The sequence below is a fragment of the Triticum aestivum genome, chromosome 4B (assembly GCF_018294505.1).
Source record: "Triticum aestivum cultivar Chinese Spring chromosome 4B, IWGSC CS RefSeq v2.1, whole genome shotgun sequence".
Lineage (NCBI taxonomy): Eukaryota > Viridiplantae > Streptophyta > Magnoliopsida > Poales > Poaceae > Triticum > Triticum aestivum.
This window is the reverse complement of record NC_057804.1, coordinates 277,078,532-277,093,118: the sequence shown is the minus strand read 5'-3', so window position 1 is coordinate 277,093,118 and position 14,587 is coordinate 277,078,532. Positions and strand designations below refer to the sequence as shown.

The 14,587-nt window shown below is 44.8% G+C and overlaps 1 protein-coding gene across 2 annotated transcripts; it reads left to right on the top strand.

Annotated features, from left to right (window-relative positions):
• The first annotated feature begins 2,145 nt into the window (after positions 1-2,145).
• On the top strand, positions 2,146-14,188 carry LOC123091985 (ubiquitin-like-specific protease ESD4). Of its 2 annotated transcripts, XM_044513623.1 has the most exons (9): positions 2,157-2,816; positions 3,235-3,314; positions 3,391-3,484; positions 3,594-3,692; positions 10,694-10,786; positions 10,877-10,996; positions 12,651-12,754; positions 13,399-13,471; positions 13,652-14,188. In XM_044513623.1, the coding sequence occupies exons 1-9, from the start codon at positions 2,313-2,315 to the stop codon at positions 13,712-13,714; spliced, it is 1,230 nt and encodes a 409-aa protein (XP_044369558.1). In that variant the 5' UTR covers positions 2,157-2,312; the 3' UTR covers positions 13,715-14,188. The 2 variants fall into 2 exon arrangements, 1 of the variants encoding a protein (XP_044369558.1); XR_006443972.1 differs by lacking the exons at positions 10,877-10,996; positions 12,651-12,754; positions 13,399-13,471; positions 13,652-14,188 and adding an exon at positions 9,601-10,116 and having other exon boundaries at positions 2,146-2,816; positions 10,198-10,722.
• Positions 14,189-14,587: the final 399 nt, after the last annotated feature.

Here is a 14,587-nt window from a genome sequence, read left to right as displayed (position 1 = left end):
CTGGAGTGCCACGCTCCTCCATCACCACCTCGCCGTTGTGCTGCTGCTGGACGGAGTCTTCCCCAACCTCTCCCTCTCTCCTTACTGGATCAAGTCACGGGAGACGTCACCGGGCTGCACGTGTGTTGAACGCGGAGGCACCGTTCTTCGGTGCTTAGATCGGATTCGGCCGCGATCTGAATCACTTCGTGAGCGACTCCACCGATCGCGTTCTTGTAACGCTTCCGCATCGCGATCTTCAAGGGTATGAAGATGCACTCCCCTCTCTCTCGTTGTTAGTATCTCCATAGATTGATCTTGGTGATGCGTAGAAAATTTTGAATTTCTGCTACGTTCCCCAACTAACACTCCAGCCAAACATGTTTGGAAGGCATCGAGTCACGGGAAACACAAGTTGAATGAGTTTCTTTCCAACTTGGACCGTGGTAATTTCTATAGGCAGCCTACCAAGTTGTTACAGAGTACAGAAAACATGAGTTTCTGGAGAACATTCTTGTTCGAGGCTAAGGATTAAAGTGTAGGTCATACTATATGTACTTGAAGATTATGAAATATGGCAGGAAAGGGGATTCAGTACGATCACTTGGTCAGGGACGTTTGGATCTGCTCCAGCCTTCTACAAGCACTTGACGAATCCGATGTTGCCACGGCGGCCGCACGCTAACAACAGTGGGATCACTCCACTTAATCCACCGGCATCAACATTAGCCCCATCCTAGGTAACATTTCCACGCAGGAAATCAACATGCGCAATTCATGTTGAAATTCTATGGAACTCTAGCGATCCAAGCATTGCAAGTGCTACTTCAAAAATAGCCATCACGTCGCGACAATGCAAATACCTAGTATGATTTATGCAATCAACGGGAACTTGGAGATCAATTAGCAGAAGATAAAGTATTGTAGCACCTCAGTGAGCAGCTTCATGCATTCCATGGAGCCACCAAGAAGCGGTGAGAGATGAGACCAGAGGTGTGAATACACGGCTGGCGAATTTGTTCGGCTGCAAAATTGCAAACTGGTCGGCCTTGAACAAAATGCACGCACCATACGAACGGCCGGACGTACATCACCGTGCCACGGATTCTCCCCTCCTTACACGAATCCTTGTTCTTCCCTGTCAACAGTCACATGCAAGCAGTGGACGATCGCCGGATCCCAGATCCCATAGCTAGGAGAACCTCCCAGCTCCCACGTGCGCATCCCGTAGACGCCTCCTGCCCCAGGCGCTCGATCCCTGGATCGGGAGAGCCACCCGACGCTGCACCGACGACCTCGCAGCCTCCCGGCGCCGGTGATCTATCCGACGAAGGTGGCCAGTAGTGGGCGGTGGCAGCAATGACGCGTGAGAGGGAGATGGGGAGAAGGGAGATATTCCAGCGAACCAGAAACGGAAAGGGATGGCGATCTCGGACCTTTACGGCGGCGATCTCGGATCTCGGCGGCGGTGAAGGGCTCCACGATGGCGGCGTCGAAGGCGGCGAAGGGCTCCACGATGGCAGCAACGACGTGCTTCACGGTCGACCTAGCAAATAGATCGAGGGGAGCCGTGTCGTATGTTTTTTCCTGATGTGCGAGAAGGCATTTTTACCTGGATTGATAGCCTTACCATACATGGTGGTAATTTAAATTTATTACCATATTCGATATTTCCCGAGTTATGGCCTTACCATATCTGGATTGATAGCCTGTGGGGTAATTAAAATTTATTACCATATAATTATCATATTCAAAATTTCCTGAGTTATGGCCTTACCATACCTGGATTGATTTATTACTATACGTTGATTAATTGTGATTGATTATCATAAATACGTTGGGTATTGCCAGCTAGACGAGAAAATAGAAAAACCGGTTGGAGGGGGTGGTGGGAGGAGAGACGAAAAAAACCCAGCGATGGGAGGAGGTGATGGGAGGAGAGACGAAAAAAAACCAACGATGGAAGGGGGTGGTGGGAGGAGAGACGAAATAAAACCAGCGAAAAATAACCGGCGGACTATTCACCAACTGCTCCATTAGGAGTAGAGACAATTAGCCACGTGACTGTCATGGGCCAGCCTTGTCGAATTGGGCCATTAAACTAACAGATTCTTAAAAAAAGGGCATTAAACTAACAGAGCCCTTGATTTTCCAGACGAGGACCTTTTTGCAAAAGGAGCGTTCGGTCATCTTCGCTCTAGTCGCCCCGCCTTCTCCCCTTGCGCCGGGCTCAAACCCCTAGCCCCCGACGAACCCGACCTAGGGTTTCCGCTTCCAGCATGCCCCGCTGCTGACCTACCAACTTCCATGGCGCTGGCATCCTTGTCCCTGCCATGGACACGGACGCACAACTCCGCTTTAATTGCCGCAAGCGCTGCCTACCGGCTGACGGTCGCCTCGACGACCACTGGCGCGGCCAGCAGCGCAAGCGCCGCGGCGTCCGCGTCCTCGTTCCCGACTGCTTCCTCGTGCCCCCGCCGGAAGCCAAATCCGCTGATTTCGACATGTGGGACTACATCCGCAGCATCCCGGACATGTGGGACAACGGCCTGAGGCTGCTTAAGGACTGGGTCCGTGCGTCCAAGGATGTGCCGCAGGATCCGCCGGATCTCACGTATCTCACCAAGAACAACGATGTGAAGCCAGGGCGCCTGGTGGGGAGTTGGAAAATAGAGAACTCCAGGAAGGTCGCCTTGAAGGCGGTGAAACCGCGTTGGAAGGATCTCCTCGAGGAGACGAGACATAATGACAAGAGGTTGCGCGAGATCGGCGACGAGGTGGCCTTTCTGGAGAAGACGCTTGAGGAGCAGAGGAAGCTGGCTGAGCCGCCTAAGGAGGTATGTTTTGTCATCGCCTTTTTATCTTGGTATATGCGGGGTGAGTAGGAAGATTACGTCCATGGACGAGAGCTCTGTAAGGAAACCCACGTTGCAATAGTGGACAATTGATAAAGAGGGATATGCCAACTGGATTTGCATTTTATTTTAGTGTTGCCCCAATCGAAAATTAGTGTTGCCCCAATCGAAAAACATGCATTGAATTTACCAAAGGAATGGAGAAGACATAGCCATGTAAGAAATAGCGCGCAATCTGAAGGTGTCAAATCTGGTTTAACTGCTTCAAATTTTAAAAGAGGCAACCAGAGAGGTCCTCTTTGTTTTTTCTCGTTAATGGGTGGCTGATTGACCTGCTTGGTTGCGACAACCTTCTATTCTCCACTAACTCTTTGATTTATGTATGTTGATCTGTCTTCAGGATCTGTCTCAATTCTTTGTACCTCTAACTGCTGAAGATGAAAAGGAAGTTCAGGATTGTTTGTATGGTAATGGTTCAAGGTACGTTTGATGATTTGAAGCTTTCCTATATACTCCCTCTGTAAAGAAATATAACATTGCCCCTTTTCACTTACAGTAGCAAAGTCCTGGTGCTGCATGAACCGTCTAACATTGAGGTTAGCAGGGAAAAATTTCGGTGTTTGAGACCACATGGTTGGTTAAATGATGAGGTAAATATTCATCTTAAATGTACTAAACCATCTTCACTGATTGCAAACATGTAAGCTTTACACTGATATTTTCATACGTAATGGGGAAAGTGATTCCTGTTGTTTTCAGGTCATTAATTTGTACCTTGAATTGTTAAAGGAGAGGGGAATAAGAGAACCAAAAAGGTTCTTGAAATGCCATTTCTTCAATACATTTTTTTATAAGAAGGTTAGAATATATGCACCTTGTGTTTTCTCCAATTGAATCTGCAGTGTCATATTAAATATTGCATATCTTTCCTGTGTTCTATAGCTTTATTTGTTTTTGCATTTCTTCTAATCACATCCGACTTAGGATTAGTTGCAATATGCTTGATGAGCGGTTTAGATACTGTGGTTAGCGCTCGAAGGTTGCTATATTGTACCTTGGTTCTGGCTCAATTTATGGACATGCATCAGCTTATCACTTAGTGTATGTTCCATGCTGCTTATGCCTGTCACTTTATAAATTACTAGTAAGATGTCTGTGCTACGCAACTGAATCACAAAAGACGATGTTGATCATTATTTACTTAAATTGTACTCCCTCTGTAAAGAAATATAAGATCGTCTAGATCACTAAAGTAGTAATCTAAACGATCTTATATTTCTTTACAGAGGGAGTAGTCAAGAGTGAGTAGATTGCTACAAAACAATAATAAAATGTACCGATATATTGATCAAAGTGATGATGTTATATTGTTGATCAATACACGTCGAGCACAATCGAACATACGGTTTCCAACTAAAAAACCCTTCTTCGAAGCCAAACGGTTTCTTCTCCATATTCACCTTGCAGGAGGACTTCCCGTGCTTTATCATTCCTTGCTCTATCCTATAGTGCATAGAGCATGTGACAAAGAAAATCTTTCCACACGCACATTTGGCAATTGCAATGACAATCCAAACAAGTCTCTGTCTTCAGCTCCTCTTCGCTTAACTTGGGCTCCACCCTACAGCCCACACACCATTCTCTGCTAGAAATAGTGACATATTAAGCTTCGGGAGCTAGTTGATGCAGCGGTGAGGAGAGGTGTTGATATCCTTTGCGTCCAAGAAACCAAATGGAGAGGACAGAAGGCGAAGGAGGTGGAGGATACCGGCTTCAAGCTGTGGTACATGGGGACGGCTGCAAACAGAAATGGCGTAGGCATCTTGATCAACAAGAGCCTCAAGTATGGAGTGGTAGACGTCAAGAGACGTGGGGACCGGATTATCCTGGTCAAGCTGGTAGTTGAGGACTTGGTTCTCAATGTTATCAGCGCGCATGCCCCGCAAGTAGGCCACAATGAGAACACCAAGAGGGAGTTCTGGGAAGGCTTGGAAGACATGGTTAGGAGTGTACCGATTGGTGAGAAGCACTTCATAGGAGGAGACCTCAATGGCCACGTGGGTACATCTAACACAGGTTTTGAAGGGGCGCATGGGGGCTTTGGCTATGGCATCAGGAATCAAGAAGGAGAAGATGTCTTAAGCTTTGCTCTAGCCTACAACATGATTGTAGCCAACACCCTCTTTAGAAAGAGAGAATCACATCTGGTGACTTTTAGTAGTGGCCAACACTCTAGCCAGATTGATTTCATCCTCTCGAGAAGAGAAGATAGGCTTGCGTGCCTAGACTGTAAGGTGATACCTGGAGAGAGTGTTGTACCCCAGCATAAGCTGGTGGTTGCTGACTTCCGCTTTCGGATTCGTGTCCAGCGGGATAAGCGTGCCAAAGTCGCTAGAACGAAGTGGAGGAAGCTCAAGGGGGAGGTAGCTCAGGTGTTCAAGGAGAGGGTAATTAAGGAGGGCCCTTGGGAGGAAGGAGGGGATGCGAACAATGTGTGGATGAAGATGGCGACTTGCATTCGTAAGGTGGCCTCGGAGGAGTTTGGAGTGTCCAGGGGAAGGAGAAGCGAAGATAAGGATACCTGGTGGTGGAATGATGATGTCCAGAAGGCGATTAAAGAGAATAAAGATTCCTTCAGACGCCTATACCTGGATAGGAGTGCAGACAACATAGAGAAGTACAAGATGGCGAAGAAGGCCGCAAAGCAAGCTGTTGGTGAAGCAAGGGGTCGGGCATATGAGGACCTCTACCAACGGTTAGGCACGAAGGAAGGTGAAAGGGACATCTATAAGATGGCTAAGATCTGGGAGAGGAAGACGAGGGATATTGGCCAAGTCAAATGCATCAAGGACGGAGCAGGCCAACTCTTGGTGAAGGACGAGGAGATTAAGCATAGATGGCGGGAGTACTTCGACAAGCTGTTCAATGGGGAGAATGAGAGTTCTACCATTGAACTGGACGACTCCTTTGATGAGACCAGCATGCGTTTTGTGCGGCGCATCCAGGAGTCTGAGGTGAAGGAGGCTTTAAAAAGGATGAAAGGAGGCAAGGCGATGGGCCCTGATTGTATCCCCATTGAGGTGTGGAAAGGTCTCGGGGACATAGCGATAGTATGGCTAACCAAGCTTTTCAACCTCATTTTTCGGGCAAACAAGATGCCAGGAGAATGGAGACGGAGTATATTAATACCAATCTTCAAGAACAAGGGGGATGTTTAGAGTTGTACTAATTACCGTGGAATTAAGTTGATGAGCCATACAATGAAGCTATGGGAGAGAGTCATTGAGCACCGCTTAAGAAGAATGACAAGCGTGACCAAAAATCAGTTTGGTTTCATGCCTGGGAGGTCGACCATGGAAGCCATTTTCTTGGTACGACAACTTATGGAGAGATATAGGGAGCAAAAGAAGGACTTGCATATGGTGTTCATTGACTTGGAGAAGGCCTATGATAAGATACCGCGGAATGTCATGTGGTGGGCCTTGGAGAAACACAAAGTTCCAGCAAAGTACATTACCCTCATCAAGGACATGTACGATAATGTTGTGACAAGTGTTCGAACAAGTGATGTCGACACCGATGACTTCCCGATTAAGATAGGACTGCATCAGGGGTTAGCTTTGAGCCCTTATCTTTTTGCATTGGTGATGGATGAGGTCACAAGGGATATACAAGGAGATATCCCATGGTGTATGCTCTTTGCGGATGATGTGGTGCTAGTTGACGATAGTCGGACGGGGGTAAATAGGAAGTTAGAGTTATGGAGACAAACCTTGGAATCGAAAGGGTTTAGGCTTAGTAGAACTAAAACCGAGTACATGATGTGCGGTTTCAGTACTACTAGGTGTGAGGAGGAGGTTAGCCTTGATGGCCAGGTGGTACCTCGGAAGGACACCTTTCGGTATTTGGGGTCAATGTTGCAGGAGGATGGGGGTATTGATGAAGATGTGAACCATCGAATCAAAGCCGGATGGATGAAGTGGCGCCAAGCTTCTGGCATTCTCTGTGACAAGAGAGTGCCACAAAAGCTAAAAGGCAAGTTCTACAGGACGGCGGTTCGACCCGCAATGTTGTATGGCGCGGAGTGTTGGCCAACTAAAAGGCGACATGTTCAATAGTTAGGTGTGGCGGAGATGCGTATGTTGAGATGGATGTGTGGCCACACGAGGAAGGATCGAGTCCGGAATGATGATATACGAGATAGAGTTGGGGTAGCACCAATTGAGGAGAAGCTTGTCCAACATCGTCTGAGATGGTTTGGGCATATTCAGCGCAGGCCTCCAGAAGCTCCAGTGCATAGCGGACGGCTAAAGCGTGCGGAGAATGTCAAGAGAGGGCGGGGTCGACCGAATTTGACATGGGAGGAGTCTGTTAAGAGAGACATGAAGGATTGGAGTATCGCCAAAGAGCTAGCTATGGACAGGGGTGCGTGGAAGCTTGCTATCCATGTGCCAGAGCCATGAGTTGGTTGCGAGATCTTATGGGTTTCACCTCTAGCCTACCCCAACTTGTTTGGGACTAAAGGCTTTGTTGTTGTTGTTGTTGTATTAAGCACGCCACTTTAACCTAACCTTTACTATCAATAATGGAAGAACGACAATGCGACAATACCAATACTTGTCCCCACGAATCTGTGCAATGGGGGCGTGACGACTACTGACTGAACCTGCTAGCACATTTCCTATTCGGTCACCCGTCCATGTCACGCATCGTCATCTCTCCATGTCTGTGAGCATTATACGAAGTAGCATGCTGCCCATGGGTAGACATGATGGTGAAGGCATCTCAAACAAATTGATATTGTAGCCTTCCAAATCACTTAATTGTATCTTGCAGCATAGAATTCTGCAATATTGCAAGTGTGATCAGCCAATACCAAATATTGCTAAAACAGTTTGCCAAGTGCATTATAGTCCCACAAACATATCACAATCATCGGCCAAGAGAACGGACATGAAAAAAAAAGGAAAACGTAATTAAAAGTACTTGATATAAAACTTGAATACATAAGAGAGTATATACAGGTTCAAACCGTATCGTATGCACATGCATAATTGGCACTGGGAAAAATATGGTACAAAAAAACACAGAAAACACAAAAGAGATAACACACAATGTCCGTTGGTGCACTAAGGTAGACTACAATGAAAATAATTTTCTACCATGGGAGACAGATGCACACGGCCGGATAGGATGACACCTGTGGTAGACCGTACCAGCTAGTCCATCCTCCACATCTTAACCACACAAAGCACATTTGATAGGTTCTGCAATATATTTAGGCAAAAGGGGGAAATGTGCCTATAGAGGGTCCATAGTATATACCTAGACAAAGGAACAAACGATTGACAACACTTGCAATGCATTTTATACGGAATGCACACTAACTGATGGAGATGTACCTATCAAACAAAGCTGACAGACATTTTATAGAACTATACAATGACTTGCAACTTCCAATTTTGATGTCAACTCAACAATAAAAGTGACATCCTTGTCCAATCTTTCCCTAATTATAAATGTGCTATTGCTTCTGGTCCTCCGTCATGGAAATTGCCCCAGAAGTTGGCAACAATTACCCACCATGGCACCGGTAAGTGAAGAAAAAACGATTGGTTTTTATTTCAAAATCGCTGCCGGTTTATGTTCTTATAAACAGATACACTTCCATAACATATCATGAACGCACAAGTGGTGTGATGGCTAAGGGCGCTGTTGTCCGCACGGGAGACCAGGGATCGATTCCTGGTTCTTCCCTTTTTCTCCCCTTTTCCCTCTCTTTAGCGCACCACCTCCTCCGGCACGTGGTAATGGGCCGACCCATGGTCGTCGAGCCCCCTGTTTTTATGCTTTTTATTTACTTTTTACCTTTTGTTTTTATTTTTCCTTCTCTAAATGAAATTCGGGATTTTCAAAAGTATCAAATTTCAACACGTTATGTGTTTTCTAAAAAAAAAGAAAAATCATAAACTGTTTGTGAATTCAAAAAACATTTGGAAAATCATAAAAATGTTCATGATTTCAAAAAATTGTTCACATATTTCTTACCAGCTACTACCTCCGTCTTGGGTTTAAAGGGCCCGAGAGCCACCAAGCCTCGTCCCTAATTATTAGGTTGCATGCACAAGCACTCGTTTCTCTCATTGGCCCAGACTTTTAGCAGTTAATGCGATTGAGAGCATGTGGTGCGCGTTCCTAAAATCCAGCTCCAGCATGCACCCAGAATCAGGTAATCTGAACCCAATAACGCGGCCAGCCAATGCATGCGCTCCTTTTTACCGGGGCAGTCCTGGGGCGTGCGCTCTAATTAAATGTGGGAGGTTAAAAGCTGGAGCTTTAACCGGAAAAGAAGCGCTTGGTTGGTTAGTAACGAATTTTAAGGAAGACGCGCCTTGGTATTGAGGATTTGGCTAAGGGGTCTTTTAAACCCGGACGGATATAGTAGCTAGGAAAGAATGTGCAAATCCAAATTATGAACTGTCTAATTATTGAACATTTGCACTAACTGGCACTTCCAGAAAACAAACAAATGCAATCAGGTCGGCTTGAGAAGTCTGCTATGGAAGAAGCACAAACAAATATGTTGTCTTTTAAGGAAGAATAAACTGCTAACTGCACATCATCTACTGTTTTGGTAGTTGCTGCTCCCGTATACACATAATGCAGAGAACAAAACTGCGCTCTGTAGTTTCTTGTCAATATGCACATATTCAGAGAGAGATAATTAACTGCTCTATCTCGTATATGCTCATACGTGCATGCTCAGAGGTCACCGGCGTGGAGGGTTTCAGCGGCGGCGCATCGGTGGGGTCGTGCTCAGGCGCAGCCGTGTGCAGAGGAGGCCGGGGCGGCGGTCAAGGCGGCTGCGGAGGTCGTGGCCTCCCGCCGACCAGAGGCGGCCGACCATGGGTGTGGATGCGGCAGCAAGGGCCGGCCATGGACGTGGAGGCGGCGGCGCCGCAGCAATGCAAGCGGCGCGTGGAGGCGAGGGACGGCCAGTTCCTAGGGTGGCGGCCCCATCTCATCTGGTTCCGGCCGGATCCGGAGTCCGACGGCGGTGTGAAGGCGGTACGGCGGCGAGCTTCTGGCGGCCGCGTGACATGTACTTGAGAGAGAGATACGAGGGAAGAGAGAGGGAGAGGAAGGAGAAGCAGGGCGGTGGTTTGGAACTCCGGCAGTCACTGGCGTCGGCCGGAGGTGGCAGGGTCGGGCGCGAGGGGGCGATGCTCGGGAGGGCAGGGGAGGACAAAGCCCGGTCCACATGAGGGAGGCCCACCCACAGGTAAAAACCACCATTGACTATCGCCACGTCAGAGTTAAACCATCCAAGGACTGATTTTACCTGGTATGGGATTTTGTTTAGGGGGTGAAGAGCAGAAATAAAGATCAAGGGGTTATGTGAACCACCAACTTTTTTCAGGGTAGTAAAATGAACTTTTTTCTATACTGTGGAAATATCTATTTTTAAGCTAAATTATACTTATGTCACTTTTTCGTGACCATTATAGATACATCTTTGGTCATTGATATTAGGAAGTTTGAATATACCATGGTTGCCCTCCTGGGTTTCTTAATTTGAACTTTTACTTGGGGCATCTGTTTGGAATACATTAGATTGCCCTCCTGAGTAGTCACAATCAGGAAAGTTTCACTTGATGCATGCCATGGACACACACATTTTTGAATGGAGAGTAGTTCTCTGTCAGCCTTATTTGGTTCCTTTTGTTGTGTTGTTACTTGATTTGAGACCTTTGATTGGAAATTAGACTAGATATCATGCATTTCGGCCTTGATTTTCATTTGGATAAAATTGATTACCATCTAATTCAGCCCTGTTTATTTTCTGAATTATTGCTCAGCTTGCTTGTGGAAAAACTGGATATGACTACAAATCTGTAAAAAGATGGACTACCTCCAGGAAGTTGGGTTATGAGCTCATTGAATGTGATAAAGTAAAGTGGATGCTGGGTTCTTTAATTTTCTATTGTTACTGCACGTGCTCTTTGACATGCTTATTCTTATGTTTAGAATTTACTCTGCAGATCTTTGTCCCCGTACATCAAAATGTGCATTGGTGTTTGGCAGTTATAAACATAAAGGCGAAGACAGTACAATATCTTGATTCTCTTGGCGGCAATGATCTTCGTGTATACGAAATGCTGGTAACTTCTTTTTGTCATATTGTTTTCTTCCAGAAAAGACACCCAAAGGGCATGTTAGATCTAATAATTATCAAGGAAAACAGTAGCTAGTACAATAGAAAGACAATTGGTAACAGTAACAATACCAACAACAAAGCCTTTAGTCCCAAACAAGTTGGGGTAGGCAATTGGACACAAAATGACCAGTAAAATAAAACCACATTGAAAATAATACGGAGAACTAGTCATCTTCCTTCGATAGTACGCCACCCTCCGGATATTGAAAATTGCGCTGAACCGACAACAAGGGGAACAGACACCTGCAAACGCCCTCGCCATACTAGGCTCTGAAGACCACAATAGCTACTCACTGCTTGAAACGAAGAAACCGCTGAAGGAACATCGTTTGGGGCATCACCCCACGCAGCACAGGCTTACAATTCTTCACTACGAGTCCATAGGGTTGGAGAAACCGGATGACAAATCAAAAGATGCCGAAGTCGCCACACCAAGATCCAACCAGCTGCTTCTCTTGATTGACACACCAACTGCCAAGATCCATAGAGAGCCAATGGATATGGTAACACCTACCCTCATAGGCCCTTTGTCGAACAAATCGAAAGAGGATGCCGAAGTCGCCACACCAAGATGCAACCAACAGCTTCCCTTGATTGACACACCAACTGCCAAGATCTGAAGAGCCAATGGATATGGCAACACCTACCCTCACAGGCCCTTCGTCGGCGTCAAGTTGGATGACGTCGAGGTAGGGAGAGGCTGGAAAGATCCAATGCGCCATCATCACCACTCGCCACCACCCGGCCAATGTCACCAGGAAACCAACCTAGTAAAAAAAACCTACTAGAACTAAGAAAAAACCAAGTGGACAGGCCCTCACTCCTCTTGCCGCCGACGAGGCTGCCGGACGGGCGATAAGATGGGTACCGTGGCAGCAGTGTGGAGAAGGCTTTGGATGACGGATAGGGTTCGCAGGAGGGAGTTTTGCATTAGAACTGAATTTTATATACTGCCTCTATTCTTTTTTTACTTCCTAGAATCCTTGTTGTCGAACTTTTTAAAGATTTCCTTGCAAAGAGAACTTTCTAAATTTGGCGTTCCCCGATCACAAGCAGAACTTTTCAAGTTTGACTGTTTAGATTTATTAGTTTTTAGACTAGCTATAAAATTGAATCATTAGATTTATCATTGAAAATTATATGTTAATTCCACTAATATATCATAATGTGAAGTTCAAAAGTAGCATGCCAAAGACTTTGAAAAGTCATACATGATGTAAAAAGAAAGCAGGGAGTTATTTTTTAGATGAAAAGGGCGAACAGCTGGCAGTAGATGAATCAAATGCACCCTGGTTCCATTCCAATTTGGGAGTGCTTAATTTTTTAGAAGGTTAGTTAACTATATAAATAGCTTTTTGTAGTTTAACTTAAGTAAAACTTTTGGTGCACCTCTTCCAAATGTCAAATGTTAAATTAGGGGGAAACCATATGTTTATGGGCCTCTGCACATGTGCTATGCTCTGGGAGAATTCACCTGATCTTGGTTCTTTCTATCTGCTAGAAGTACTAAATAATACTATCTCCATTAGGCATTTCCGTCTAATTCTTGCTTATAAATTGAGTAATGTAATGGTGCTTCTTCTGTACTCCATATACAGGCTAGATATATTGTAGATGAAGTGAAGGACAAGAGTAATAAAGAGATTGACATAAGTTCTGGGACCAAAGAATCTATTGATTGTATTCCTTTACAAGAGAATGGGTACGTCTTGTTTACACTAATGATCATTTAATGCGTAAATTCACTATTTATGGGTAATATCCGCTTTCAGTTCCTATAACAATAATTTGTTGGGTATTAGTATCATTTACTCCCTCCGATCCAAAATAAGTGTTGCAGTTCTGAACTAGTTTTGAACTGGAGTTAGTTCAGAACTGCGTCACTTTTTATGGATTGGAGGTAGTAGTACATATGCACCATATATGTCCTTCCTTTGAAATCCATGTTTAGTTGGCTGGTCGTGCACAAAGTACTCCCTCTGTCCGGGTTTATTAGGCTTCTCAGCATCACAAGCATGTCCCTTTTTATAAGGCCTCGTTTTGGAAAGGTGCATGCATGCAACCATTTCATTGGTTGCATTGAAAGTCATTGTTGTTGGTGCCATGGCTGGGAAATTAATATACTTCATGTGTGTTTTTTCATTGGCTGCATGCATGTGAGAGAGTGCATTGAGAGTGAAATGGAAGAATTAATGTGCGCAAATTACGATATGTCTTGGTCTAAGAGAAGTTGTCTTTAGGCCTAATAAACCCGGACGGAGGGAGTATGTTTTAAATTCAAGTATTGATACTTGCAGTTATAACAATGGGCAAAGATTAATTTTGATGGGTCTTCAATTATTTCAGGTTTGATTGTGGTATGTTTATGCTCAAGTACATTGATTTCCTCAGCAGAGGAGTCAGCTTATCTTTTGGTCAGGTGAGTAAATTTGATCTGCCAAAAATTTAGCAGACTGGATTTGTTTTTGGGAATGGAGATGCTTATTCTAGATTGATGCATACACATTCGGGCTAAAGTATAAAATGGCGGAAGCTGGTCTATCTTAAGGTGATTATATGGTATGAATTCTTATGCACATTAGTTTTTTGTCAACTGCAGGAACACATGGAATACTTTCGGAGGAGAACAGCTAAGGAAATCTTAAGACTAAGGGCTGACTAAGTTTCCTCTTTTTGTTGGAAAATAAAGACAATTAAGTTCTGCAAATATTAATTATTTGGCCATTCTCCAAAACTGTGCCTTCACCTTGGATGTTGCTGGCAAAGATAGAAAATGTCCATTCCCGTGAGAAACTGAAGAGTTGTCGGCCGTGATCTCAAACTGCTGGCGTTGAAGGATGCAGATGCTAACAAATTTCTGTAAAGCTCTTCTATATATGGATTTGATTGGCAGGAGCAGAAAAAAGGAAAGAAATCTTGAATAGGGTTTTGAGATTTTTTTTTTTAACTTAGAGAAGCCTAGTATTAAACCAGTGGCATCTTCCTTCTGTTAACTTGCTTTTGTTTCAGAGTTAGAAAAATGGGTTTTCCTGTTTTGTTAGTTTCGATGGCAAAAATATCTGAAGTTTTGGTCCGTGTAAATTTCTGTATCTATTCACCGCAGTGACATTTAATCGCTCATGTAGAGTTTTGCTAATTGTAGTGGCAGCGCTGTTTTCTCTGGCACCGTGGCCAAAATATCAGTCATCGTATCTTTTTGTGCTGTTTGCTCTGGAGTTCATGTTGCCTGTAGAGCCGGAGCTCCAGTATTGCCGCTAAAAGGAAAATACCTTTTTTTTTTCAAACGGTCAATTACAGGAAAACTGTACTAAAACCACATAACACACGCGCAATATTGGCCACGGCAGTGCCAAGTTACATGGTCACTGACAAAAACTTGACACCCGCCTCTGAGAAGAATTATGTGTCGTAGTCATCTACTCCCTCTGTTTCAAAATAGATGACTCAACTTTGTATTAACTTTAGTATAAATATTTTTTAAGTGAATTTTAGTATAAAATTAATACAAAATTGAGTCATCTATTTTGAAACGAAG

Coding starts and splice junctions, on each gene's coding strand:
- LOC123091985 (XM_044513623.1), top strand. CDS start 2,313: ATGGACACGGACGCACAACTCCGCTTTAATTGCCGCAAGCGCTGCCTA. Junction 3,485..3,593: donor ATGGTTGGTTAAATGATGAG/GTAAATATTCAT, acceptor TGTTGTTTTCAG/GTCATTAATTTGTACCTTGA. Junction 10,787..10,876: donor AGCTCATTGAATGTGATAAA/GTAAAGTGGATG, acceptor TTTACTCTGCAG/ATCTTTGTCCCCGTACATCA.